General features: G+C 31.5%; 2 protein-coding genes and 1 pseudogene across 3 annotated transcripts; all 3 read left to right on the top strand.

The window, feature by feature from the left end:
- Positions 1-1,504: 1,504 nt before the first annotated feature.
- Positions 1,505-7,451, top strand: LOC123913730 (annotated as a pseudogene).
- A 5,041-nt stretch (positions 7,452-12,492) lies between these two features.
- Positions 12,493-12,987, top strand: LOC123914739 (uncharacterized mitochondrial protein AtMg00810-like). Its single transcript, XM_045965917.1, has one exon. It carries the CDS (start codon positions 12,493-12,495, stop codon positions 12,985-12,987), a length of 495 nt encoding a protein of 164 aa, XP_045821873.1.
- Positions 12,988-15,742: 2,755 nt separating this feature from the next.
- On the top strand, positions 15,743-24,759 carry LOC123913727 (beta-glucosidase 24-like). Of its 2 annotated transcripts, none has more exons than XM_045964564.1 (13): positions 15,743-15,987; positions 20,042-20,097; positions 20,204-20,273; positions 20,387-20,445; positions 21,628-21,703; positions 21,796-21,961; positions 22,058-22,313; positions 22,420-22,535; positions 22,640-22,662; positions 22,972-23,003; positions 23,094-23,196; positions 24,005-24,113; positions 24,206-24,759. In XM_045964564.1, exons 1-13 carry the CDS (start codon positions 15,870-15,872, stop codon positions 24,426-24,428), a joined length of 1,407 nt encoding a protein of 468 aa, XP_045820520.1. In that variant the 5' UTR covers positions 15,743-15,869; the 3' UTR covers positions 24,429-24,759. The 2 variants fall into 2 exon arrangements, with proteins under 2 accessions (XP_045820520.1, XP_045820519.1); XM_045964563.1 differs by having other exon boundaries at positions 22,640-22,857.
- Positions 24,760-27,366: the final 2,607 nt, after the last annotated feature.

Genomic DNA, 27,366 nt, shown 5'->3' with positions numbered 1-27,366 from the left:
TGCAAAATAAGCAAATTTTCGTTTACCCCCCTGTGCATATTTTTTTTCTGTTTACCCCCCTGCAAAAAATAAATTCTCTCATTTTGCCCCCTGGCTGTACAGCAGGACATGTGACTGTGCAAATCTGCTGACGTGGCTTGTACACATGGAAAAAATCATTTATATTTTTTTAAAAAATTCCACGTCAGATATTTTTTTTTATAAAAAATAAAATTTTTTTCCTACAAAATAAAAAAAACCAATTTTCTTATTTTCTTTTCCCAAAATTAAAAAAAAATTCCTACAAATAATTTTTTTTCCTACAAAATTTTAAAAATTATATTTGTTTTCCTACAAACGAATTTAAAAAAAAAATTTCCTCCCAAAATAAAAAAACGAATTTTCTTATTTTACTCCCAAAATAAAGATTTACTCCGAAATAAAGTTTATTTCCAAATTAAATATTTTAAAGATTTATTTTCAAATCTCTTTAAATTAAAAAAAAACATAATCTTTAATTTTTAAAAACAAAACTTTATTTTTTTTGTTAATCTCTTTGAATTAAAAAAAAATAGAAGAAGAAGTTTTATTTGTGTTTTCCTCTTCTACCAAAATTATATGTGATATTAAATTATGCAGCAAAAAAAATTAAGCAAAATTATGCTTCAATTCTTATGTGATATTAAATTGTGCAGCAACCTTAGCTTGTACTATATCTGCAGCACTAAATTACGCAGACAAAAATAAAGATTCTATTTTTTTTAATTAAATGATATTTGAAAATAAATCGTTAAATTCTTTATTTTGGGGACAAAATAAGAAAATTTAATTTTTTATTTATGCAAAAAAAGTTATTTTTGTACGAAATCTTTTTTTTTTTTTTTATTTTGTAGGAAAAAAATTATTTGTAGGAAATTTTATTTTAAATTTTGGGAAAAAAAAAATTCGTTTTTTTTTTTTGTAGGATTTTTTTTTTAAAAAAATAATTATGTGACATGGAATTTAAAAAATAAATATAAATGATTTTTTCCACGTGTACAAGCCACGTCAGCAGATTTGCACAGTTACATGTCCTGCTGTACACCTAGGGGGCAAAATGAGGGAATCTATTTTTTGCAGGGGGGTAAACAGAAAAAAAATCTGCATAGGGGGGTAAACGAAAATTTGCTTATTTTGCAGGGGGGTAAATGATCATTTACCCAAAAATAATAAATTAGTGATGTGTCCATGTGGAACCCATTTAAGTACTCAAAGTTTAAGTGCTCCATTGTGGATGCTATGAATTCTCTTGTTTGTTATTCATTCTTTGTATGCCATCTTTAAGACAAGCCATGTTCTCATGAAAATAACATGATGAAAATAACATACTGCCGCCTTATTTGTTTATTCAACAATTGACTAGTCAACACTCAAAAGTGACAAAAACATTAGAATAATACAATTAAAAAAACAAAAATAAGAATGTCAATGTACTAGCTGACTAGTTTCCAAAACATAAAACCATTTAATTATCAATTTACACACAAACACAGCAAATTTAGATTAACATATATAATCACATTGCCCTATTATTTTTGTCACTCATTCAAATTAATTAACAAATTTATATAATAATCTTCACAAATGGCACACAATTACCTTCTCTTCCTCATTTCTTTTATTGTTGTTCTTAGCAAATCAAATATTGTGAATTGCAAAGAAAGTGTTGAACCCACTTATGACATTGCTACATTCAATAGGAATAGTTTCCCTCAAGGCTTTATCTTTGGAGCAGGTTCCTCTTCCTACAAGGTAATTAATTAATGACAAAATTACAACTTTAATCCTTTAACTTTATTTCATGTAACAGTTTAGTCATTTATCTTCTTTTTACGCTATTTTTATTCTTTTGGTCATTTATTCACAGTGGTGAAGCTAGGTTGGATCTTTTGGTTGCAAAAAAAATAAAAATTATAGAAGGTCATGTTTGCAATATAAATATATAATTTTTCACCATAATGTATCATTTGTTATTAATGGTGTAATAGTTTATTCATTTTAATTTTACTTATAAAATGAGGATTCAAATCTCACATTTTGCATAATGTTTTTGTTAAAAATAGTGTTAAAAATCAAAATTGTCATGCATAAGGATTAAACTCACATCCCTCACATTAAAGATAAACTACTTTACCACCAGGCCAATTCATTTAGTTTGTCTATAATTGCAACGAGATGTCTATTAGTTTGTCTATAATATAATGAAAAATTTAAAACTTGGGGCGGGCCATGGCCTTGCCGGCTTGCCCAGCGCCGTAATAGCTCCGTCCTTATTTATTGATGTTTGTATATGATTTTTTACGCTTTAAATCTATGTTAATCATTACGACATATGATATATTTATGATTGAAAGCAAACAAATTAAAGAAAGAAAACTATAAATTTGAAGCTTGAAATTTATATCCAAACATGAAATTAAAAAGGACTATAAAATGTTATAAAAGAAAAAGATAAAGGACTAATTATCTGTTACCTGAAGTAAAGTTAAAGGACTAAAAGTGTATAATCAAATTCTAAGATTATTCTTTATTGATTATTTTTATGTTTCTTACATTTTTTTATGTATGTATGATTAGTTTGAAGGTGCAGCAGCAGAAGGTGGTAGAACACCAAGTATATGGGACACATTTACTCATAGATATCCTGGTATATGAACTATATTATTCTATTTTTCTCTTTATTTAGAAAACCACAATTTTAAAACAATTTTGATATTTTTGTGAGAATATATAATTTACATTTTTTTAAAACTTTGATTGACATGCAGAAAAGATCAAGGATGGAAGCAATGGAGATGTAGCCATTGACACATATCACAAATACAAGGTAAGTCTCCTTAAGATTTGTATTTAGTACTAATGTTTACATGGAAATTTGGTAAACAACCGCTAGTTTAAGTATTTAAACTCGCGAGATCAACTAGTAAATCTCAGGACAATTTTGTGTTTATTCGTTTTAGGAAAACTGTTTGAATGTTCGTTTTAACAAGGAAACAAACACTTAGGAATTACAACGTTTCTAAAAGATACAAGAGAAACTAGTTCGAATCGCCTCGAAGTAGCAGTTCTCAAGCAAGTATTTGAAATTAAACTTAAAGAAAATTACTGGAAAGCAAATTGCATTGAATGAAAAGCAATTACAAATAAAGATGGTTCACAAAACATACATTTCTCCTCTGAATTCCGTTCGTTCGATCGCTGAGTAGTTAGAATTTTAGAGAGAGTGTTTGTATAAAATTTTGTGACCCTTGTTCTGAATGAAAAACTACTATAAATACTACTACAAAGTGGTAACTGTTTCTTGATCATCTGGACGCTCCTCCATCTGCCACGTCGACCACGTTCTCCACTTTCATCTTTCATTCCTTCAGCGCGCGCCAATGCCTCTTGGGCCGCTCGTTGTTCCTTCTTTGGGCTTGGCCCAACTCTCCATCGGTTCGATTTCGCGCTTTCGATAGCTTTTGGCAAAACCAAAACTGAAGCGTTATCCGTATCTCTCGAAGCGCTCTTTAGCTTCGACCTAGTTGGCTTTCGACGCCAACTTTGAAAGTTTCATTTTGACAATATCACCTCCAAATAAATACTTGACCCACCAATTATATTTAATTGATAAATACCAAATTTATATCCAACAACTAATCATGTGAGTAATATTTTTAGTGATTCTTTTTTATTTTGAGTTTTAGTTTAATAAAGTCTATAATATATTTTTGTTCATGTGTTTTATAGGAAGATGTTCAGATTATTAAAGATATGAACTTGGATTCATACAGATTCTCCATTTCATGGTCTAGAATATTGCCAAGTAAGTCAAGTTGATGAACAAACGATTGTAACTAATTTTTATTTAATTGGCCATTTATAAAAAAAATATATTAATAGATGTTTTACTTAATTTTAATATTTATCAATATCTCTTTATAACAATTAATTCTTCCAAACAGATGGAAAACTTATTGGTGGCATATATCAAGAAGGAATCAACTATTACAAGTTACAACAACCTCATCGATGAGCTACGTACTAGCTAATGGTATACAACCATTATTAACTCTTTTTCATTGGGATCTCCCTCAAACTTTGGAAGATGAGTATGGTGGTTTCTTAAGCCCTCTGATAGTGTGAGTATCCAAAACATGTCTAATTATCTTAATAAGAAATACTATATATATAATTTTAATTTATTACATATTTGTTTTAAATTTTTAGAAAAGATTTTCAAGACTATGCAGAACTTTGTTTCAAAGAATTTGGTGATAGAGTCAAATATTGGGTTACATTGAATGAACCATGGGGATACAGCCAAAATGGATATGCAAATGGGAGAATGGCACCAGTTCGTTGCTCTAGTTGGTTGAATCTAAATTGTACTGGTGGTGATTCTGCAACAGAACCTTATATTGTTACACACAACCAACTTCTTGCACATGTTGCGGCCGTTGATGTATACAAGAAAAAATATCAGGTTTGTTATATTTTTTTATAAACTCACGATGAAAATCATGTCTCAAAATTTTCATATTACTTAAATTGAATTTTATTAACATACTAAAATAATTGGTTTGCAGGAATCTGAAAATGGTGTAATAGGCATAACAATGGTAGCTAATTGGTATCTTCCACTCTCAGATTCCAAATCCGACCAAAAAGCAGCACAAAGAGCAATTGATTTCATGTATGGATGGTAAGACCTAATTTCTCTCTATTTTCACTTATCTTCAAAATTTGTTGCTAAATTTATAGACCATAAGTTGAAGTTAAAATTAATTTATTTCAGGTTTATGGATCCACTAACATCAGAAGATTATCCCAAAAGCCTGAGATCTCTTGTTGGCTCTAGGTTGCCTAAATTCAATGCAAAGCAAGCTAGACAAGACAACTCATTGGTTCATTTGATTTCATTGGTCTAAACTATTACTCTTCAATATATGCCTTTGATGTACCTTTGTCAAGCAATACTAGTAGACCTAGCTACTTAACAGATTCTTTGTTCAGTCCAGCATGTAAGGAATCCATTTTACAACTTATAATTTGTTGAAATACTTTAAAGGGTAAATGATCATTTATCCCCCTGCAAAATAAGCAATTTTTCGTTTACCCCCCTATGCAGATTTTTTTTCTGTTTACCCCCTGCAAAAAATAGATTCCCTCATTTTGCCCCCTAGGTGTACAGCAGGACATGTGACTGTGCAAATCTGCTGACGTGGCTTGTACACGTGGAAAAAATCATTTATATTTATTTTTTAAATTCCATGTCACATAATTTTTTTTTTTTAAAAAAATCCTACAAAAAAAAAATGAATTTTTTTTCCCAAAATTTAAAATAAAATTTCCTACAAATAATTTTTTTCCTACAAAATAAAAAAAAAATAAAAGATTTCGTACAAAAATAACTTTTTTTGCATAAATAAAAAATTAAATTTTCTTATTTTGTCCCCAAAATAAAGAATTTAACGATTTATTTTCAAATATCTTTTAATTAAAAAAAATAGAATCTTTATTTTTGTCTGCGTAATTTAGTGCTGCAGATATAGTACAAGCTAAGGTTGCTGCACAATTTAATATCACATAAGAATTGAAGCATAATTTTGCTTAATTCTTTTTGCTGCATAATTTAATATCACATATAATTTTGGTAGAAGAGGAAAACACAAATAAAACTTCTTCTTCTATTTTTTTTTTAATTCAAAGAGATTAACAAAAAAAATATAAAGTTTTGTTTTTAAAAATTAAAGATTATGTTTTTTTTAATTTAAAGAGATTTGAAAATAAATCTTTAAAATATTTAATTTGGAAATAAACTTTATTTCGGAGTAAATATTTATTTTGGGAGTAAAATAAGAAAGTTCGTTTTTTTATTTTGGGAGGAATTTTTTTATTTTAAATTCGTTTGTAGGAAAACAAATATAATTTTTAAAATTTTGTAGGAAAAAAAATTATTTGTAGGAATTTTTTTTTAATTTTGGGAAAAGAAAATAAGAAAATTGGTTTTTTTATTTTGTAGGAAAAAAAAATTATTTTTTATAAAAAAAAATATCTGACGTGGAATTTTTTAAAAAAATATAAATGATTTTTTCCATGTGTACAAGCCACGTCAGCAGATTTGCACAGTCACATGTCCTGCTGTACAGCCAGGGGGCAAAATGAGAGAATTTATTTTTTGCAGGGGGGTAAACAGAAAAAAAATATGCACAGGGGGGTAAACGAAAATTTGCTTATTTTGCACGGGGGTAAATGATCATTTACCCTACTTTAAATTCACTTATTGTTGACAATGAATTTCCTTTTCTATTTGTGATTAATTACATTCGAGCGCAACGGGAAACCCATTGGTATTAAGGTATGTGTAAAATACTAAAATCACCTAAACTAATAACACCTTATAGTAAGTTTAATTTATTTCAAAAAATGTAAATCTAACATCCTTCGATAATATAATGCAGATTGCTTCTGACTGGTTGTACGTTTATCCAAAAGGAATTTGTGACCTGTTGTTATACACCAAAGAAAAGTACAATAATCCTTCTATTTACATCACCGAAAATGGTAATAACATGTTTCTCTATATCATTTTTGTTTCCTTGAATGCAGCTAGCATAATACTTTAATACATTATATGTGATTTTATAAACTTCTTTTGTATCTTTTTTTCGTTGGTTTTCCTTTGAGAAGGTTAGGTTTGGGTGGAGTGTACTTCTGGTACCTCTTCATTTTCTGAACTTTCTCTTGTATTTTTCTCGTTATTATATTTATAAATATATTATATTTGCCATTCAAAAAAAAAAGTGATTTTATATACTTTGTTGAACCAATTGTGAATGACAAGTTTTACTCTGCATATTTCACTTGTAGGTATAAATGAATACGAGGATTCTACATTATCAGTCAAGGAATCATTGATCGATACTTTTCGAATTGATTATCATTATCATCATTTATTTTATCTTCAATATGCTATTACATCAGTAATACTTTATATTCCCAAAAAAAATTTCTATTTTTCATTATATATTTTAACAGTTTTCTAACTTATTTCCATTTAATTAATATCACTGGGAAGGTGCAAATGTCAAGGGTTATTATGTATGGTCTTTGTTCGACAGTTTTGAATGGTCATCAGGTTATAGCATAAGGTTTGGCATGACCTTTGTGGATTACAAGAATAGCTTGAAAAGATATCAAAAGTTGTCTGCATTGTGGTTCAAGAATTTTCTCAGAAAAGAATCTAAACTCATGTTTCTAATATAAAGGTTATGAGATTCTTCATTAATTAAACAATTATATATATATTTGTAAACATTATTTTATTTATTTATTTGTTCCATTGAGGTCCTATTTGACCAAAAAGGAATTGAAAATGGATGCATAGATGTATTGATTTTATTTGTGAATATTATTGATCCTATTTTTTACTGAATATTAGTTTTTACAAATATACAATGAAAAATGCTTACCTTTGAAAATATTATTGATTACTGATGTTGTTTGCAAAAGTTAAATAGGTTGTATGGGAATGTGAGTAATTTAAAAAGTTCAGGTCCAAATGACTATAAATTGGGGTCCTTGAAACCGACAAGCTCATAACAGTATTATGATATTCAATGAAGTTGTATGAAACAGACAAGTTCAGGTCCAAATGACTATAAATCGGGGTCCTTTAAATTAGGTATTGGGTTATGTAGTGAGTCTGATAGGGTGATATATCAATCATCTATGCCCTTTATTTAATTTCTAATTGCGGTTGAAAGGTTGTACTCTATCTTTCGAGCCTCAGTGATCTTGTTCTATTAAATGGTAAGTATAAACAAATTTACACCAATATTTTTTTTGTTACTATGATAGGTACAAAGTCTCCACTGTTGTTAGTAATGACTAATTTTCGTCGGGAAACCTCTGGGGCATAGAAGGTGGGTTCTCTCCTCACAACCGAATTTTCTCCATACGCATGTGCCAGAAATCGAACTCCCAACCACATTCTTAAGGGGACCAAAACCCTTACTACTTGGACCAATTCATTGTTGGTAGTTTACACCTATATCCAAGGTTTTAAATTGCGGTCCGCATCCGCAATTGCGGCCGCAGTATTGCTGATGCGGTAGCCACCGCAACCGCATCGCACCGCAATTGCGGTGTGATCTTAATTCACGTGTACGGCCGCATCGTAACCGCATCAAAACCGCATCAGATGTTTTCGGAGATGTTCCTTCAAATTTTCACACCAAAAAGTAAAATTTATGAACTTCAAATCCTAATTTGTGTCAAATTAATGAAAAATCTTACTTTTAACAATCTCTCAACCGTGTATTTTAAATACATTCAAATTATTGTTTATAGAATAAACTAAGACTATGCAATGGTGGATAAATAGTGTAGTTACATAGTAGTTTCAGTTTATATAGCTTGTGAAATTTCAAAATAATTTCACGCCGCAACAACCGCATTGCGCGTGCAGCAACCGCAATGACCGCATTCGCAACAACTGCAACCGCAACCGCTGTTGGGTCATCACGAGGGGGCAGCCGGGGATCATCCACATTGGGCTTAAGAACAACTCTACAAGTGAGTTGAACACCACACTCTTACCCAAAACCTTAAGGTAGGTTTATGGGTCATCTCACTTATAAAGTGTTCAACCTCCACTTTTCTAAGCAATGTGGGACTTAACCACTCACACTTGCCACAACAATCTCCCCCTCAAGTGTGAGTCCATCCACTCTTGGATATGCTCCCCCTCAAGCGGACGCATTCTTCATCCTACACTTGTACCGCCGTAAGCCACACTGCTCCACGGGACTCGCCGCCTGACCACCTTTGTCAGGAAGACTTTCGATACAAGGAGCCAGTTCAACCCTTCGTCGAACCATCGGCTCTGATACCACTGTTCAGTCATCACGAGGGGGCAGCCGTGGATCATCCACATTGGGCTTAAGAACAACTCTACAAGTGAGTTGAACACCACACTCTTGGATATGCTCCCCCTCAAGCGGAAGCTTTCTTCATCCTACACTTGTACCGCCGTAAGCCACACTGCTCCACGGGACTCGCCGCCTGACCACCATTGTCAGGAAGACTTTCGATACAAGGAGCCAGTTCAACCCTTCGTCGAACCATCGGCTCTGATACCACTGTTAGGTCATCACGAGGGGGCAGCCGGGGATCATCCACATTGGGCTTAAGAACAACTCTACAAGTGAGTTGAACACCACACTCTTACCCAAAACCTTAAGGTGTTAGGTTTATGGGTCATCTCACTTATAAAGTGTTCAACCTCCACTTTTCTAAGCAATGTGGGACTTAACCACTCACACTTGCCACAACAAGTTTACAAAATTACTCATTTCCAGCTTTGATTTTGTATAACATCTGCTACTTAAGTAGCGGACGACATTTTTCAAAAATTTCTCATTTTTATAACATCTACTACTTAAGTAGCGGAAGGGTATAAATGAAACACGTAGAACGCGCGAGAAATAGGTAGAATAGCAGAAGAATATCTCCTACTTCTATCCCCTTGTAGACATTCACATATTATTTAAGATCAAAGGATGAGCCCACGAGTAATGTTTGGAGAATGGAAGTGTTTTTCTTTTCTTCTACTTAGCTTAATTTGTTACTAGAATTTATTCAAAACTCCATACTCGATGAGAGAAGATGTTAACTATTGAAGGCATGACAGTGACAACATTTTATATTGCCTACTGTAATCTGCTGAAGTGATTTTAATAGGAAATTACCATGTCTCAAGAATTTTTATCGTGCCTTGGAGTCTAAAAAAGAAAGAAAAAGAGGTATTTTATGTTTATACGTGCTTTCCCATTGCTTTATATCTTCTAGTAGGTTAAAATTATGAATTTCGTTTTTCTGCTTACCGATTTCTATCTCCCGGTATCACTCCATAGATTTTAACTCTCGGGAGACAGTAGTTAGTTTTAGGGGCAATTTTGAAAATCTGAACAGACTCCGACTCTGCGCAATAAGGAAATCCTAGTTAAAATACCGAAATTATTAGGTTGGACGTCGTGATCCGGATTCGAACCTGAAATCTTACAATTATGTGAGTTTAATTTCAGTGGATCCCACATTCAAATTGTGACAACAAAAGAATTAAATATATTTGGTAAAATAGTTTTATAAAACTATGATTTTATTATTAAGAATTAAATATATTTTTAGTGCCTATCAATATTTCAAAAACTGATTCAACTTTTTTCACTTGAATAATTTTAATATTTTTTTATTTGTATCTTGAGGCAAATAGAGGATCATGATAATGATAAGAAAATAAAAATATAAAAGGTAAATAAACTTATTTATTTGTATCTTGAAGTCACATACATAGAATTTATTTATAATAGAATATAGTAAGGGACTGCTACAAGTCACCTAAACTGATGGAAATAAAGAAAAGAAGAATAAAAAACAATTATTTTTGGCACCACCCAAAAACAATTGATGGAAATAAAGAAAAAGTTGAAGTAATTAAATATTAATTGGCGCAAAATGACACAAGCATAGCCGATTATGCCGCCGGGCATGCTTGGCACATGCCTGGGCTGCCTTTTTTTTTTTTTAATAATAAGAAACAGGAAAAAATAAAATAAAAGAAAGAAATGCATTTCGTAAAGGTATCGTACGAGACATATTTAGTCTCTTATGTTTATTTTAGATTTTAATTTGGTTCCTTATCTTTTAAAAGTTTCAAGTTGATTCCTTATGTTATTGATCTCAACATAAGTTGGTCGTATTCGTTAAATTTTGAGTTAATTTTTTCTAACTTTTTGTTAAATTTTGAGTTAATTTTTCTAAAACATTCACATAGTACTCTCCTAAGTGGTCTACGTACGCAAATTCATTAGAAAAATCGACGATTTAAACTAAAATTTGAGGAAAAGGGCCAACTTGAAACTTTTAAAAGATAAGGGACCAAATTGAAACCTAAAATAAATATAAGAGACCAAATATGCAATTAATTCTAATTTTTAACAACTTAAAACATTCTCAATCTAGAATCTTTGTTTGATGACTTGATGTTGTTTTGAATTTTAAAATTTGTTAAGCTGTTTTGATTGTTAAGTGATTATATAAATAAGTTGTTTTGATTGTATAAATAAGTAGTTTAATATAATTATATACGTCGATGTGGATTCAGTTTTCATTGTAGCCTCTTATTTAGTTGAGCCTTAATTATATTGGAAATATGACTATACTCTTGCTTGTTGTTTCTTGTTTAAAAATTCCTTCCAAAATTAAATATTGAAAAACAGGATTTAAATATTTCTATATTTGAAATTTGGATTGGTAAAATTCCCTCCAAAATTTTGCCCAGACACCCTAACAATCATGGAGTCGCCACTAGACACAAGGTCAATGACAGTGATAGAAACAGGAAGAAAAGAAAAAAGTGATATTTTTGGTTTGATGGTACTGAAATAATATGTGATAATGTAAATAGGTTCTTTTTGTTTTGAATCAATATGTGAATAGGTTTGATGATACTGAAATATTATTAAAGATAAAGATATGAATAAACATAACTAACGAGTGAGCAATTGATGAATTGGTGCAAGTAGGAAGAGTTTTAGCCACTTTAAGCGGGCCGAGCTATGAAGTTAACGGGCCGGGCTTGGCCGGCCCCTTTATTTGACCGGGCCCCTTTATTTGACGTGAGCAACGATGAATTGAATTTTTTTTCCTATCCTTACATTTATCTTTTTATCCTAACATATTTTAAAATATTTTCATTCTACCCTTATATTAAAGTGTGTTGGTATATTAAAAGTGTGTTGGTATGTTAATTAAAATGTGTTGTTATGTTAAAAGTGTGCTGGTATATTAATTAAAGTGTGCTGGTATGTTAAAAGTGTGTTGGTTAACGCTCTATGATCGACGTGGTAAAAGTACCTGAATATTTGAAAGTTGTTGGATCTGAATCTAAAATTCAACTAAACCTCTGCACAATTATATGGTTGATTATTTTGATAGATGATTATTCATGTTCCAAAATTGAGCAACTGTGTTTTTACGTCATGTTCCAAAATTCATTTTAAGTATTCAGGTTTTAAAATTTGACTATCCAAAAATTAGTATGTTTTAGAAAAAATTTGTAGGGGTGAAGTCAAATAATAAAAAGGGTAAAATTGGAAAAAATAATTATTTGTAGGGGTAAAGGTATAATTGTTGGGGTAGAAAAAAAAATTCCGATGAATTAATCCAAGTAGTAAGAGTTTTAGCTAGTCACTTTAAGCATATGATCAGGGGTTCGATTCTTGTCTCATGTTAATAGAGAAAAATCGGTTGAAATGAGAGAATTTGGGCCTCGTGTGCTTCACATATTCCTCGACAGAGATTAATCATCGTTAACGACGGTGGAAACTTCGTATTAATATCATAGTAAAAAATAATAACAACAAAAAAAAGAAAATATATGTGAAGTGGGAGTTCAAAGTGAAACTGAACTCTGATGACAAAAATACAATGATAATTTGCCTATATGTTGATGACTTGCTCATAACTGGAAGCAAAGCCAGTGAAATCAAAGAGCTATATAAGCTAAAATCAGAGTTTGAAATGATTGATCTAGGAAAGTTATCATATTTCCTAGGAATGGAATTTGTAATAGTGAAGGATGGTATAGTAGTGAATCAACAGAAGTACATTGGTGAGTTACTAGATAAATTCGAAATGAATGGCTGCAATCCAATTTCGAATCCATCAGAGACAAATACAAAATTTGATGAGTACAACAATGAAGAGAAGGTTGACTCAATAATGTTTCGACAGATAGTTGACACGTTGAGGTATGTGTGCAACAACATGCCAGAAGTTTGCTATTCAGTGAGTGTGATTAGCAAATTTATGCATGATCCTAGAAAATCTCAGTTGGCAGCTGCAAAGAGGATCTTTTGGTATCTTAAAGGTCCTTTGGATTATGAATGGAGACCAGGTTTCATTTCATTAGGGAGAAAGTAATGAATGGAGTCGACTGAAGTGCAGGTAGCAGATGGTTTTACAAAAGTTGTGAAACTTGACAAATTTAAATACTTGAGGAAGCAACTTAGTGTCACACAGTTTCGAATTAAGGGGGAGTGTTAGAATGTGATATAATTCTCAACTGTTTTGATACTTAGTTAGTTAGAAGTTTAGTTTGTTAGATTGAATAAAGTTGGTTACAACTAACTAAGTGAGTTAGTTACAATCAAGTTAGTTAGTTAGTTAGGAAGTTTTGTTACTTGCTTCCAAAGCAAGTGTGCTTTTAGTTTGTATAAATAATGATCAATTGTATCATTTTGTGAGAGAATAAAATTTTCTTTTCCCTTCATTAGCAATCTCAAGTATTCTTCTTCTTCCTCATTCGAAGTTTACTCCTCTATTTTGAAGCACTTCTGCTCGAAACAGAGTTTATGCTCATAAGCTTGTCTTGAGTCTATGCAAAGTGTGCAGTGTGTGTTTGATGCTTCTTGCTTAGGCCTAACATTATTTGCCTATGATACCAAAGTCAAAGTAGTTATATTAAATTTTGTGAAGAACTACCGAAAGACCCAACATAAACACACCTCACCCACCTACATACATAAGTTTACGATGGAACAGAGGAGATTCTTTACAATTTCTTCAATTAATTAAATACTAATTAAGCAATCTATGTGGAGGTACAGACTTGTTATATGTATCTACTACAAGTCTACAACCATTCCCAGTTAAAACGTTAAAACGATGGTGGGTAGAGTATCTCTTGTACTATTTTTATTTATCTATATAATTGTTTGTCGTTAAAAGAAAAATAAAAAAAATAAAATTAGCATGTGTTGAAAAGTAAACGGAAAGGAAATCTAACACTGCTACTTGTTTTTATAATTTTACACATACAATACAATTTGATTGAGTTATTCCTACAGATTCATAATTGTATTATGGAACAAGCAGAATAACTTTTGTGAATTAGAATGTTTATGAAAGTGAAATGTTTTTACGTGTTACAGGCATGAGCTCAATTGGTTGGTATTTATATATTTATAGTTGAGAGGATAGTCAAATCATGGGGTGATTATTTAATCTGATGAGGATTGGAATGATTTTAAAAAGGACAGTGATATGTATTGGGAGGAAGTGCTAGCAACACACTCTTTAACAAACACACTATAACACACTCTTTTCTATTGGTTAAAATTTATATGGGTCCCATGAAAGTTATATGGGTTCACATTTTTTTATGGGACCCATGTGAATTTCAACCAATAAAAGAGAATGTGTTGGAGTGTGTTTGTTAAAGAGTGTGTTGCTAGCATTATTCTTGGGAGGAAATATCTTGTGAATGACAGGTGTTTATATCTGAACTAATCTAAAATTAAAATTATAAATCAAACTAATTAATGTAAAAAACTATAAAAAATTGTATTTAATTTGAATCGTACTTCTAAATCGCGTGGTTTCGTTTCGGTTTTCATTTCAGAAAATCAAACCAAGCCACGATATTTAACTTAACTCAATCAATCTATTACCTAGTCTAAATAAAACAGTAGGTACATATAATTTCACGCAATCCAAAACTATATTGTTTGAATTAAACTGAATCTCATACATTTTTATCTCGCGATTTGAATAATTTTTATACTCAAAATGAACCAATCCAGACTGTGAACACCTCTACTTGAATGTATCACTAATGACAAAAATGTAACAAAAAAATAAAAATAGATAAACACCCATCATTCATAGTGGTTACGACAAATAATGTTACATGTCATGAAATAATCTTCATGATGAGACATTTTTACCCACTTTGATATACTACAAAACTTAGGCACACACACATCAATAAAAAAAATTTAAAGAAAAATAAAATAGTCACATCAATTAATATAATTTTAATCATTTTTTCTTTAATTTTATTTTGTTTATGTATGTATGTTTAACACCTCTAATTTGAGGTTGTGTCTAAGTAAGTATTTCTAGTTCATGATTACTCTAGGAAAATCATTTTCTTTAAAAAAAATTAATTAAAAGTAGTTGAGAGTAGTATGGCCACGTGATTCTAGGAAGCGTAGGAAAGAATATGGGTTTTAATTTTTAGGAGAACGTTAACTTGTGCCCTTAAGGAACATGTTAAGGAAGCAAAAATAGAAATTATTAAATGCTAATTTGTGCATTTTGACTTTTGAAACATTAAATTTCTTGTATCATTAAATGATGAATTTTTATTTTGGTATATCTTAACATGTGCCCTAAGGGCACATGTTAACAAGACCCTAATTTTTAAAGTGAGTTATTTTAGGTTGAGAGTTGACTATACCCACTTTTAATTTTTTTAAGGAAGATGCTGATGCTTTTGGAATAATAGTTATAATTTTAGAAGTAGTTGAATATTAAAAAAATAAACTTTTCTATTTAAATTTTTGGAATAATGGTTATAATTTTAGAAGTAGTTGACTATACTCAATTTTTAATAACTACTTCTGTTATTTTAAATTTTTAGTCATTTTAAAATTTTGCATAAAGTTTAAAAAAATATTAAATATTAATAGGTTATATTATATAATAGATTACTTAATTTCCCTTAGACTAACATTTCTATAATAGCCAAGCTCAACTGACCACTTAAAATAATTAAATTAATGTATAGATTATAATTAATTAAAATAGAGGGTGTTAAAACTTCAAACTTGTTTCCTATATATAAGAAGGCCTGACATGTCTCCATTTGCAACCAAAACATTAAATTCTTAATTATCAATTCACTCAAACAGAGCAAATTATATTAACATACATAATCACATACTATTGATTTTGGTTTATCAAAAAAAAAATACTGTTGTTTTTGCCACTCATTCATATTAGATTAACAAATTCAAAAAATGACATTCAATTACAATCTCTTCATAATTTCTTTTGTTATTTTTCTTAGCGAATCAAATATTGTGAATTGCAAAGAAAGTGTTGAAGTTGAACCCATTCTTGACATTGCTTCATTAAATAGGGGCAAATTCTTATTTACCCATTCTTATGAATTAGGTAGAGTAGCCCATCTGAGTTGGCAGCATCAAAACCATCCATTTATTTTTGATCATTTATCTTATAAAAAATTTATAATTTACAATACTAGTAACTCAAAATAGTTTAATTGCAAAAATACCCACCAAATTTTAACATGTTAAAATTTTCATTCCATCTTCTTCTTCATGTTTGCAGCAATCAACTTCTTCATTTTTTTCAACTAAACTAAACAATTCTTTCTTTCTTTTTTCCATAAATCCTGGTGATTTTCGTTTTTCTTGTTTATCAAAATTTCGAATCTTGATACGCGATAAACTGAAGTGAAAAATTATAGCGGTTTTGTAGAGCATGATTTTACGAATCTAATGACACAAATTTCGTGTTTTTTGGACAATCATGGAGGGAGAAATCTAAAAAAAACCTTTTCTTTCATGGGTTTCAAAGCTTTATGAATTTTCTGTAAATCTCACTTGTTTATGCTTAATACTTGATTATTTTGTGTTAATCTCGTTAGAAATGGTATTTCGATCGAAACCCACAAAAAATCATACGAAAGGGTGCTGAAAAACGGAATATAAATGTGTTGGAGCGCAACCCGCTTTTGACCCGTTTCTGGTTTGCGGGTCGACCCGCCAGAGGTTGAAGATGAACTGTTCATGCGCGAAAGAAGCCTACTTGCGGGTCAGAGAGAGTGCGAGAGAGTGTGATCGCTACGAACGTCCGTTTTTTATGCCGTTTTTTGCATTGCGCTCCATTTAAAAAGTTTTATTTTAGTAGTAATTTTTTAAAATTTTTTCTTGCGTTAATTTTTTTATTAAAATGCAATACTTTATATTAGTTATTAAGTATTTTTAAAACTAAATTTTTATGGACAAAAATATGTTACAAATATAAAACTCCGTCCGGCAACTATTATAAACAAGAAATCATTTTTTTTGTGTTTATACTAACTCCTAAAAATTCAATAGTCGACACAATAAATGATTATATGTTGAATTTAATTCCTGGTGAAGAAAAAACATATTTGAGTTATGATACTTCACTCACACAAAATGTAGACGGTCAAACAGTGGATGATGTTCATACTCCCGAATTTTTGAACACGATTTATACGTCGGGACTTCCAAATCACAAGTTGAGACTTAAAAGTTGGAGTTCGGAGTTCCAGTTATGCTATTAAGGAATTTGAATAAAAAATTAGGATTATGCAATAGAACAAGAATTATTATTACGAGATTGGGAAAACGTGCTATTGAAGGAAAAATTATTTCAGGAAGTAATATTGGTGATCAGGTTTTCATACCTAGATTTTCTCTCACACCATCTGATGTGAGAATTCCTTTTAAATTTCAACGAAGACAATTTCCTATATTGATTTCTTTTGCGATGACTATTAATAAGAGTCAGGACAATCTTTAAAGCATGTTGGAATATATCTTCCGTCGCCAGTGTTTTCACATGGTCAGTTATATGTTGCAATTTCAAGAGTTACTTCTAGAAAAAGATTAAAAATATTGATCATCGATGACGACAGTGAAGATACGACTAAGACTTCGAATGTGGTCTATAAGGAAGTCTTCCGTAATATAACATAATTTTCTTTTTATGATATTTATCCAAAATTATTGTCGAACTATCGTGTAATGTTACTCAACTTTTTTCATACACCTTACATTATTGGAATTATCATATCTTATTTAATCATTATATATCTTACAGCTAATCAGACCCGTGCACCGCACGGGTCGATGTTCTAGTTTATGTGAATGTTTAGTCAACAAAAATGTTGAGCCAGGGTTTAATACAGGGCCGGTTTCGAGATTTTGGAGGTCCAGGACAAATAATAAAAATGGACCCTTAATAAAGTAAAAAATTAACAAGAACATTATTTATTTAAATTGTAAATAGTATCAACAACATCAAAAATAGTCATTTATCTGTGTAACTAACATAAAGAAAAAGTCATTACACAGTGTTGAAATTGAACTGATAAATAAAAATGAACCGATAATTATTAAAAACGAGTAAATCTTTTATTTAAAGAAATAACAAAATTTAGTTTTCCAAAATTAAAACATGACACATGCAAGGATTGAACTCGCAACCCCAATATGTTGGTACTTTAAGCCTATGCGAGCGCCACTATGCCAAGGAGTGTTTCATGTAAAATTATTTCTAGACAAATACTTAACCAATTATATGTGTTGTGGGCCTAAAAAAAATTGAGGCCCCAAAAAAATTGAGGCCCTACGCTGTGGGCCTGATTGCCCACCCTCAAAACCGGGCCTGGTTTAATATAGTAGGTATATAGAGCTAGGGTCTATGTTGTCAGGCCCATTAGGCAAACGAAACTCGCCCAGTCCAATAAATATATTTATAAGATTTTTAACACTATTGCATATATATGTTAGGGATCGAACTCAGGACCTTGGTTAAACTATAAGAGATCCGCACAATTTCACCTAAGTGCTCTTGGGTAATTGGTGATTTTAATTTTAATATAGACATTCTTTTAAAAAAAATTAATATAGATTTTAAAGATTTTTTATTCTATTTGTATAATATTTAATTTATTTATTGTATTTCTTTTCATTTGGACTTTCAATAAAAAAATTAAAAAAGCCTTACAAGAAAACTTAGCAAACAAGTTTTAGTGTCTGCTTAAAAAAAAAATTTGAGTAAATATAGCTTTTAATATAAAAAAATTAATGGTGAAATAAATTTAACTTTATTATGAAAGTTTTTTTTTTTTATGAAACGGTCAAAGTTAATAATTAGTTGTTAGTATTAATTTTTTTTTTTTTTACTTATTTTAACTTGCAACAAAATTGTTTTTAGGCAGTACCAATAAAATTTGTGAAAATACAAAAAAAAGATAAATTGTTTTTACAAGAATGGAATATACAATTTTACGTGGGAGAATTTGATGATATATATTATATTCCCTTTAGTCACTATTAAAAACAAAACTTTACATTTTCGATTAATTGAATAATTAATATATCTTATCTATATATTAGATAAGATATTTTACTTATTTAATCAACACAAAAAAATGATTTCTTGTTTATAATAGTTGCCGGACGGAGTTTTATATTTGTAACATATTTTTGTCCATAAAAATTTAGTTTTAAAAATACTTTTTTTTTACAAAGTTTTAAAAATACTTAATAACTAATATAAAGTATTGCATTTTAATAAAAAAAATTAACGCAAGAAAAAATTTTAAAAAATTACTACTAAAATAAAACTTTTTAAATGGAGCGCAATGCAAAAAGCGGCATAAACAACGGACGTTCGTAGCGATCACACTCTCTCGCACTCTCTCTGACCCGCAAGTAGGCTTCTTTCGCGCATGAACAGTTCATCTTCAACCTCTGGCGGGTCGACCCGCGAACCAGAAACGGGTCAAAAGCGGGTTGCGCTCCAACACATTTATATTCCGTTTTTCAGCACCCTTTCGTATGATTTTTTGTGGGTTTCGATCGAAATACCATTTCTAACGAGATTAACACAAAATAATCAAGTATTAAGCATAAACAAGTGAGATTTACAGAAAATTCATAAAGCTTTGAAACCCATGAAAGAAAAGGTTTTTTTTAGATTTCTCCCTCCATGATTGTCCAAAAAACACGAAATTTGTGTCATTAGATTCGTAAAATCATGCTCTACAAAACCCCTATAATTTTTCACTTCAGTTTATCGCGTATCAAGATTCGAAATTTTGATAAACAAGAAAAACGAAAATCACCAGGATTTATGGAAAAAAGAAAGAAAGAATTGTTTAGTTTAGTTGAAAAAAATGAAGAAGTTGATTGCTGCAAACATGAAGAAGAAGATGGAATGAAAATTTTAACATGTTAAAATTTGGTGGGTATTTTTGCAATTAAACTATTTTGAGTTACTAGTATTGTAAATTATAAATTTTTTATAAGATAAATGATCAAAAATAAATGGATGGTTTTGATGCTGCCAACTCAGATGGGCTACTCTACCCAATTCATAAGAATGGGTAACCAAGTTGTCACCTTAAATAGGTATAGTTTCCCACAAGGCTTTATCTTTGGAGCAGGTTCCTCATCCTACCAGGTAATTAATTAAATAAATAATCTTCTAAAATATCATACATATATTATTTTTATTTAATTGATTATATTTCTAACACTAGTTATGTATGTATTGTATGGTTGATTAGTTTGAAGGTGCAGCAGCAGAAGGTGGTAGAACACCAAGTATATGGGACACATTTGCTCATAGTTATCCTGGTATATATGAACTATATTTTCTAATTTTCTCTCTACATAGAAAAGAAGCACAATTTTTATATTTTTTGTGAGAGTATATAATTTACAATTTTACAACTTGGATTTTCTTGCAGAAAAGATCAAGGATGGAAGCAATGGAGATATAGCCATTGATACATATCACAAATACAAGGTAAGTCTCCTTAAGTTTTTTTTTTTTTTTTGAACAACAAAAGAATAGTATTTATTGGATGAATAATGAACTTAGAAACCCAGTCGAGACTATCTAAAAATGTACTCCATTGGATTAATGTTTCTTGCTCTCCAAATACTCTACACCATTGCACGCCACACCGTTAGCAACCCCTTTAAACCTTTTCCACGCCCCGCCGCCGAGCAAAACCTTTCCATTAATTGACACAAAAGGATCTGGGTGTACCGAGGAGCTAAAACCGAACCACTTGAATATTTTATATCACAATCCACAAGCAAAGGGGCATGTTCCGAATAAGTGATCCTCCAATTCCGTAATCGGTGGACACCACATACAATTCGGTTGTTGGGTCTCGGATAAAAGTCCTCATTTGAAGAGATTTCCTCTTGTTGGTAAACTGCCAAATAGAAGTTGCCAAGAAAAAACTATCACTTTTGAAGGTGTGTGGCTTTTCCAACGTTGTTCCAAGAGTGAGAGCTTTTCAACATTCATTTCTACCGGTGGAGGGAGATAGAGTTGGATAGAAATCCATAAATTGAATTAACCTTGAACATTCCTCCGGTCGAATGGTGACATTTCCACTCATCTTGCATTGATGCATGATAGATGAACTTGATTCAACAAAGTTTCCAAATTGCCGACTAAATCATCTTCCCATACAAAGAGATTCCGCCTCCATTTGAAATTCCACCTCCAAACAGGCCCATCCCACCTCCATTTTGTCAATAAGGATATATTCATAATTCTCAAGTCTTTTACTCCAAATCCTCCATTATTCTTTGGTCTACACACATCCTTCCATTTTACCCAACATATTTTGTTTTTGGCCGAGGTCCCTCCCAAAGAAAGTGTCTTTGTATTGCTACCAAGGTTCTCCATACACCAGTTGGCATCTTTAGGAAGGATAGGTAGAATATCGGGATAGCCGTCAAAACTGAGTTAGTTAAAATTACTATAATCATCTTATAGTAATTTTTTTAGTGCTTTTATTTATAAAAAAACAGAAAAAAAATTAGTAAAAATATTGCATGTAATATGCATAGACCAGAGTTTGAATCCTGATAAACCCACTTATTCATCTTAAAAAGTACTTTAGTCATCAGACTTCTTAACTAAAGAAAATAATATAATAATATATATATTTATTGATGTATTTTATAGGAAGATGTTCGTATTATGAAAGATATGAACTTGGATTCATATAGATTCTCCATTTCATGGTCTAGAATATTACCAAGTAAGTCAACTTGATCAATGAATATTTTTACTCATTTTAATGTTAATGTTTCACTTAATTCAAATATTATAAAAATCAATTCTTCCAAATAGATGGAAAGGTTAGTGGTGGTGTAAATCAAGAAGGAATCAACTATTACAACAACCTTATCAATGAGCTACTAACAAATGGTATACAACCATTATTGACTCTTTTCCATTGGGATCTCCCTCAAACTTTGGAAGAGAAGTATGGTGGTTTCTTAAGCCCTCTCATAGTGTGAGTATTCAAAACATATCTAATTATCCCTATAAGAAATATTATATATATTGAAATATGATTTTAATTTGTTACATATTTGTATCTATTTTTCAGCAAAGATTTCGAAGACTATGCAGAACTTTGTTTCAAAGAATTTGGTGATAGAGTCAAATATTGGGTTACATTAAATGAACCATGGAGCTACAGCCAACATGGCTATGCAAACGGGAGAATGGCACCAGGTCGTTGCTCTAGTTGGTTAAATCTAAATTGTACTGGTGGTGATTCTGCAACAGAACCTTATATTGTTACACACAACCAACTTCTTGCACATGCTGCAGCCGTTGATGTATACAAGAAAAAGTATCAGGTGTGTTATTTATTTTATTTATAACCTTTTAACAAAAATCGTGTCTCAAAATTGTTATATTACTTCAATTAAATTTTATTAACAAACTAAAATAATTTGTGTGCAGGAATCTCAAAATGGTGTAATAGGCATAACGATGGTAGCTAATTGGTATCTTCCACTCTCAGATTCTAAATCTGACCAAAAAGCAGCAGAAAGAGCAATTGATTTCATGTATGGATGGTAAGAGCTCATTTCTAACTCATTGTAGTATTTTCATTTATGTTGTAAACTATTGCTAAATTCGTGGACCAAAATTTGAAGTTAAAATTGATTTATTATTACAGGTTTATGGATCCACTAACATCAGGTGATTATCCTAAAAGCATGAGATCTCTTGTTGGCTCTAGGTTGCCTAAATTCAATGTAAAACAAGCTAGACTACTCATTGGTTCATTTGATTTTATTGGTCTAAACTATTACACTTCAACATATGCATCTGATGCACCTTTGTTAAACAATGTTAGACCTAGCTACTTAACAGATTATTTGGTCATTGAATCATGTAAGGCTCCAATTCATTTTTCAACTCTATAGTTAATTACTTTAAATTTATTGAAATATTTTAAATTCCATAATTTTTGACAATAAATTGTCTTTAATTCGTGATTAATTGTAGTCGAGCGCAACGGGAAACCCATTGGTATTAAGGTATGGGTATAATCACCTAAACTTATAATAACTTTGTAAGTTTGGTTCATTTGTAAGATATAAAACTTACAACCTTAAAAAATTGTGCAGATTGCTTCAGATTGGTTGTACGTTTGTCCAAGAGGAATTCGTGACATTTTATTATATACCAAGAAAAAATACAATAATCCTTCTATTTACATCACTGAAAATGGTAATAATACATCTCTATATCCTTTTAGTTTCCTTGAATGAATATATATATAGGAGGGATCAAATTATACCGGTGTAACATTTGAGTAATGTTACACCGCTCAATAACGCTTCAACGAATACAAATTTTACAAAATTCACCGTTGGATTGAAAGTTTATATCATATAGATCATCCATGTTCAATTTTACAAAAATCTAAAATCGTTTGATATGTTATTGAGACCGATCAAGATTGATATATATATATATATATGGGGAGGGATCAAATTACACCGGTGTAACATTTGAGTAATGTTACACCGTTCAATAACGCTTCAACGAATACAAATTTTACAAAATCCACCGTTGGATTGAAAGCTCATATTGTATAGATCATCTAGGTTGAATTGTATAAAAATCTAAAATCGTTTGATATGTTTTTGAGATAGATCAGGATTAACGGTATTCAAAACGCATAAACCATTAATCTTCATCGGTCTCAATAACATATCAAACGATTTTAGATTTTTGTAAAATTTAACATGGATGATCTATACGATATAAGTTTTCAATCCAACGGTGGATTTTGTAAAATTTGTATTCGTTAAAGCGTTATTAAGCGGTGTAATATTAATCAAATGTTACACCGGTGTAATTTGATCCTTCCTCATATATATATATATATATATATATATATATATATATATATATATATATATATATATATATATATATATATATATATATATATACACTGCATTATAATATGGTTATTTATTTGTCGAACCAATTGTGCATGACAATATTTATTCTACATAATAACATGTAGGTATAAATGAATATGAGGATCCTATATTATCGGTCGAGGAATCACTCATAGATTCTTTTCGAATTGATTACCATTATCGTCATCTTTTTTATCTTCGATCTGCCATTAGGTAAGTAATAATACTTTCTATTTCAAAAATATTTTTCTATTTTTCATAAAATATTTTAATAGTTTTCTAAATTATTTCTCTATATGTCACAGGGAAGGTGCAAATGTAAAGGGTTATTATGTGTGGTCTTTGTTTGACAATTTTGAATGGTCATCGGGTTATAGTGTAAGATTTGGCATGACCTTTGTGGATTTTAAGAATGACTTAAAAAGATACCGGAAGTTGTCTGCATTGTGGTTCAAGAATTTTCTCAAAAAAGAAACTAAACTTATGCTTCTAAGGAAAAAGGTGTTGAAACAAGTGTGTAATGTGTAAGGAAATTTGAGTGGAAACTTGATGAATTATAAACACAAGTGTTGAAATTATTAAGGATAAGTCAACTATGGTTTAATTAGGAGAATAATTGTGATTATGGCACATCATTGTATATAATTATTAGCTTACTGTCAGCATGAGTTGTCTATTAAAAATCAATAGCAATCTCTTATTTCTAGCAATTTCTTTATGTATGTATCATTAGTAGTATCATTAGTGCTCAGGTTGTATATAAACAACACAATTGTAATGTAATGATAATAAGACAATATATATAATTTCCTCTCTTTTATATGGTAACAAGAGCCATTAGTCTCACGACAATTTTTAAGATCCATAGCCTTTTTTTTTTCTTCCTTCCACCATGTCTTCCACTGCACCTTCAAACACCAACAATGGCAACACATTCGTGGTAGGTACCAACACTGTGATTGTCCTAAACACCCAACACTCCCTCAAACTCACAAACACCAACTACCCTGCATGGCATGTTCAAATGAATGCTCTATTCATTGGATATGATCTCAGTGGATTCATAGATGGCACAAAACCATGTCCTGCTGCAACTGATTCAAACTTCAGTTATTGGAGAAGGCAAGATCAATTAATCTTGCATGCTATCATCACTTCTGTTGATCCCAGCATTATTACTGCTCTTGGCACTGTGAAAACTTCACAGCAAGCCTGCGAAACACTCAAGAAAATGTTTGCTAGCAAAACACGTGCTCGAATCATGCACCTCAAGGAGCGACTTTCCCGCTTTAACAAAGGAACCAGTACGATTCCTGTATACCTTCAAGGTATCAAGGCTGTTGCAGATGAGTTGGCACTCATCAACACACCTCTGGATGATGTAGATCTTGTCATTCACACACTGAATAGGCTCGGTCCTGAATATCGAGAGATAACCGCTGCTCTTCGCACTCGCGAAAACCCTATCAGTTTTGAAGATCTTCATGATCTTCTCTCTGACTTTGAAAATTATCTCAAGAGAGATGAAATCATGAATGAAAACACTTCACTTCCACCCATTGCAACAGCAAATACAGCATTCAAAGGAAAACCACACAACAAAAATCGTGGTCCTTCAAACCACAAAACACTTCGACCAACCTCACTCACTTCATCCCATCATGATGTCTGCCAGTACTGTGACAAGCCGGGACACACTGCTAAGATCTGCTACAAACTGCGTGGATACCCGAGACGCCGAAATAATCCTATGGCACATCATGCTCGAGCCACTTCCCGTCAGCCTCCACAAGATTGGATCATGGATTCTGGTGCAACACACCATATCACCAATGCCTTGGATAATCTTCATTTCAACAATCAATATCATGGTTCAGATGAACTTTTAGTTGGAGATGGCTCTGGACTTCCAATCATGCACACTGGTAATACTTCTCTTAAAACTTCTTCTCAACCACTTAAATTATCTCATGTTTTACATGTCCCAAAAATTTCAAAAAATCTGCTTTCAGTTTCATCCCTGTGTCAAACTAATCAAATTTCTGTGGAATTTTTTTCTGATCATTTTTTGGTGAAGGATCTGAAGACAAGGGCCCCTCTAATCAAAGGTCACCATAAAGAAGGCCTCTACTTCCTCCATCAACCATCAACCACTCCCGCAGCCCACCTCACTACCTCCAAAACTACTCCATGGCATCACATCCTCGGTCATCCGTCTGCTCGCATTTTGAGACAATTTCCCTTCATTCAGCAAATAAAACAAAAGGATCAACACCCGTGCATTTCATGTAACATAGTCAAGAGTCATAAGCTACCATTCTCTACATCGAGTCTTTGTAGTAAACAACCACTTGAACTATTGTATACAGATGTATGGGGACCATCCCCCAATAAATCAATAGATGGTTATTCTTATTACTTAATTATTGTTGATCACTTTACAAAATATGTTTGGTTTTATCCCTTGAAATTTAAATCAGATGTTTCTAGCATTTTTCCTAAATTTAAAAGTCTTGTGAAAAATTCTTTAACTTGCCCATAATCACTCTCTACTCCGATAATGGAGGTGAATTCATTAAGCTAAAACAATTTCTTACCACTCATGGAATCTCTCATTACACCACCCCGGCTCACACCCCCGAATTAAATGCTACAGCTGAGAGACGCCATAGACATATAGTAGAAACGGGAAAAGCCCTTCTTCATACCGCAAAACTACCTCCATCTTTTTGGAGCTTTGCTTTTCGGACTGCTGTGTACCTAATAAATCGACTTCCAACATCGTTACTTAACATGAAATCTCCTATCCAGATCCTCCATCACACCAAACCTAACCTCTTTCACCTTCACTCCTTCGGCTGCCTATGTTTCCCATGGCTACGACCCTACACCTCAAACAAACTACAACCTCGATCTCAACCATGCATATTTATTGGCTATGCTGACACCCAATATGCATATCATTGTCTTGACCCCATCACACACAAAATATACACATCACGCCATGTAAAATTCTTTGACAACATTTTCCCATATACCAGCCTTACCACTATACCCTCACCACCACCAACTCAAGACATTATAACAAATGAACCCATGCATACTGTTATTCCAATCCATTCATCAACTCAACAATTACCTATGACACACCCTCCCACTTCTCAGCCGGTGATCGATGAAGAGGGTCCTGCGGCTTCAGCACCATCATCAGGTAATGCTCTAACTACTCCACAATCTACCCCAAACCTACTTGTGCCTACTAACCAAATTGCAGCTCCCGCAATACAAATAAGACCAGTAACTCGGTCTCAAAACAACATTTTCAAACCAAAGAGACTTTTTCAAGTCACAAAATATCCTTTAGTGGAAAATGTTGAGCCTTCCACTATCAAGGAAGCCATGAAGCATGAACATTGGAGAAAAGCCATCAATGCAGAATTTGAGGCACTACTGAAAAATGGAACTT

Source organism: Trifolium pratense, linkage group LG3 (genome assembly GCF_020283565.1).
Source record: "Trifolium pratense cultivar HEN17-A07 linkage group LG3, ARS_RC_1.1, whole genome shotgun sequence".
NCBI lineage: Eukaryota > Viridiplantae > Streptophyta > Magnoliopsida > Fabales > Fabaceae > Trifolium > Trifolium pratense.
The sequence above is the reverse complement of the archived record's forward strand: the minus strand, read 5'-3'. Positions and strand labels throughout refer to the sequence as shown.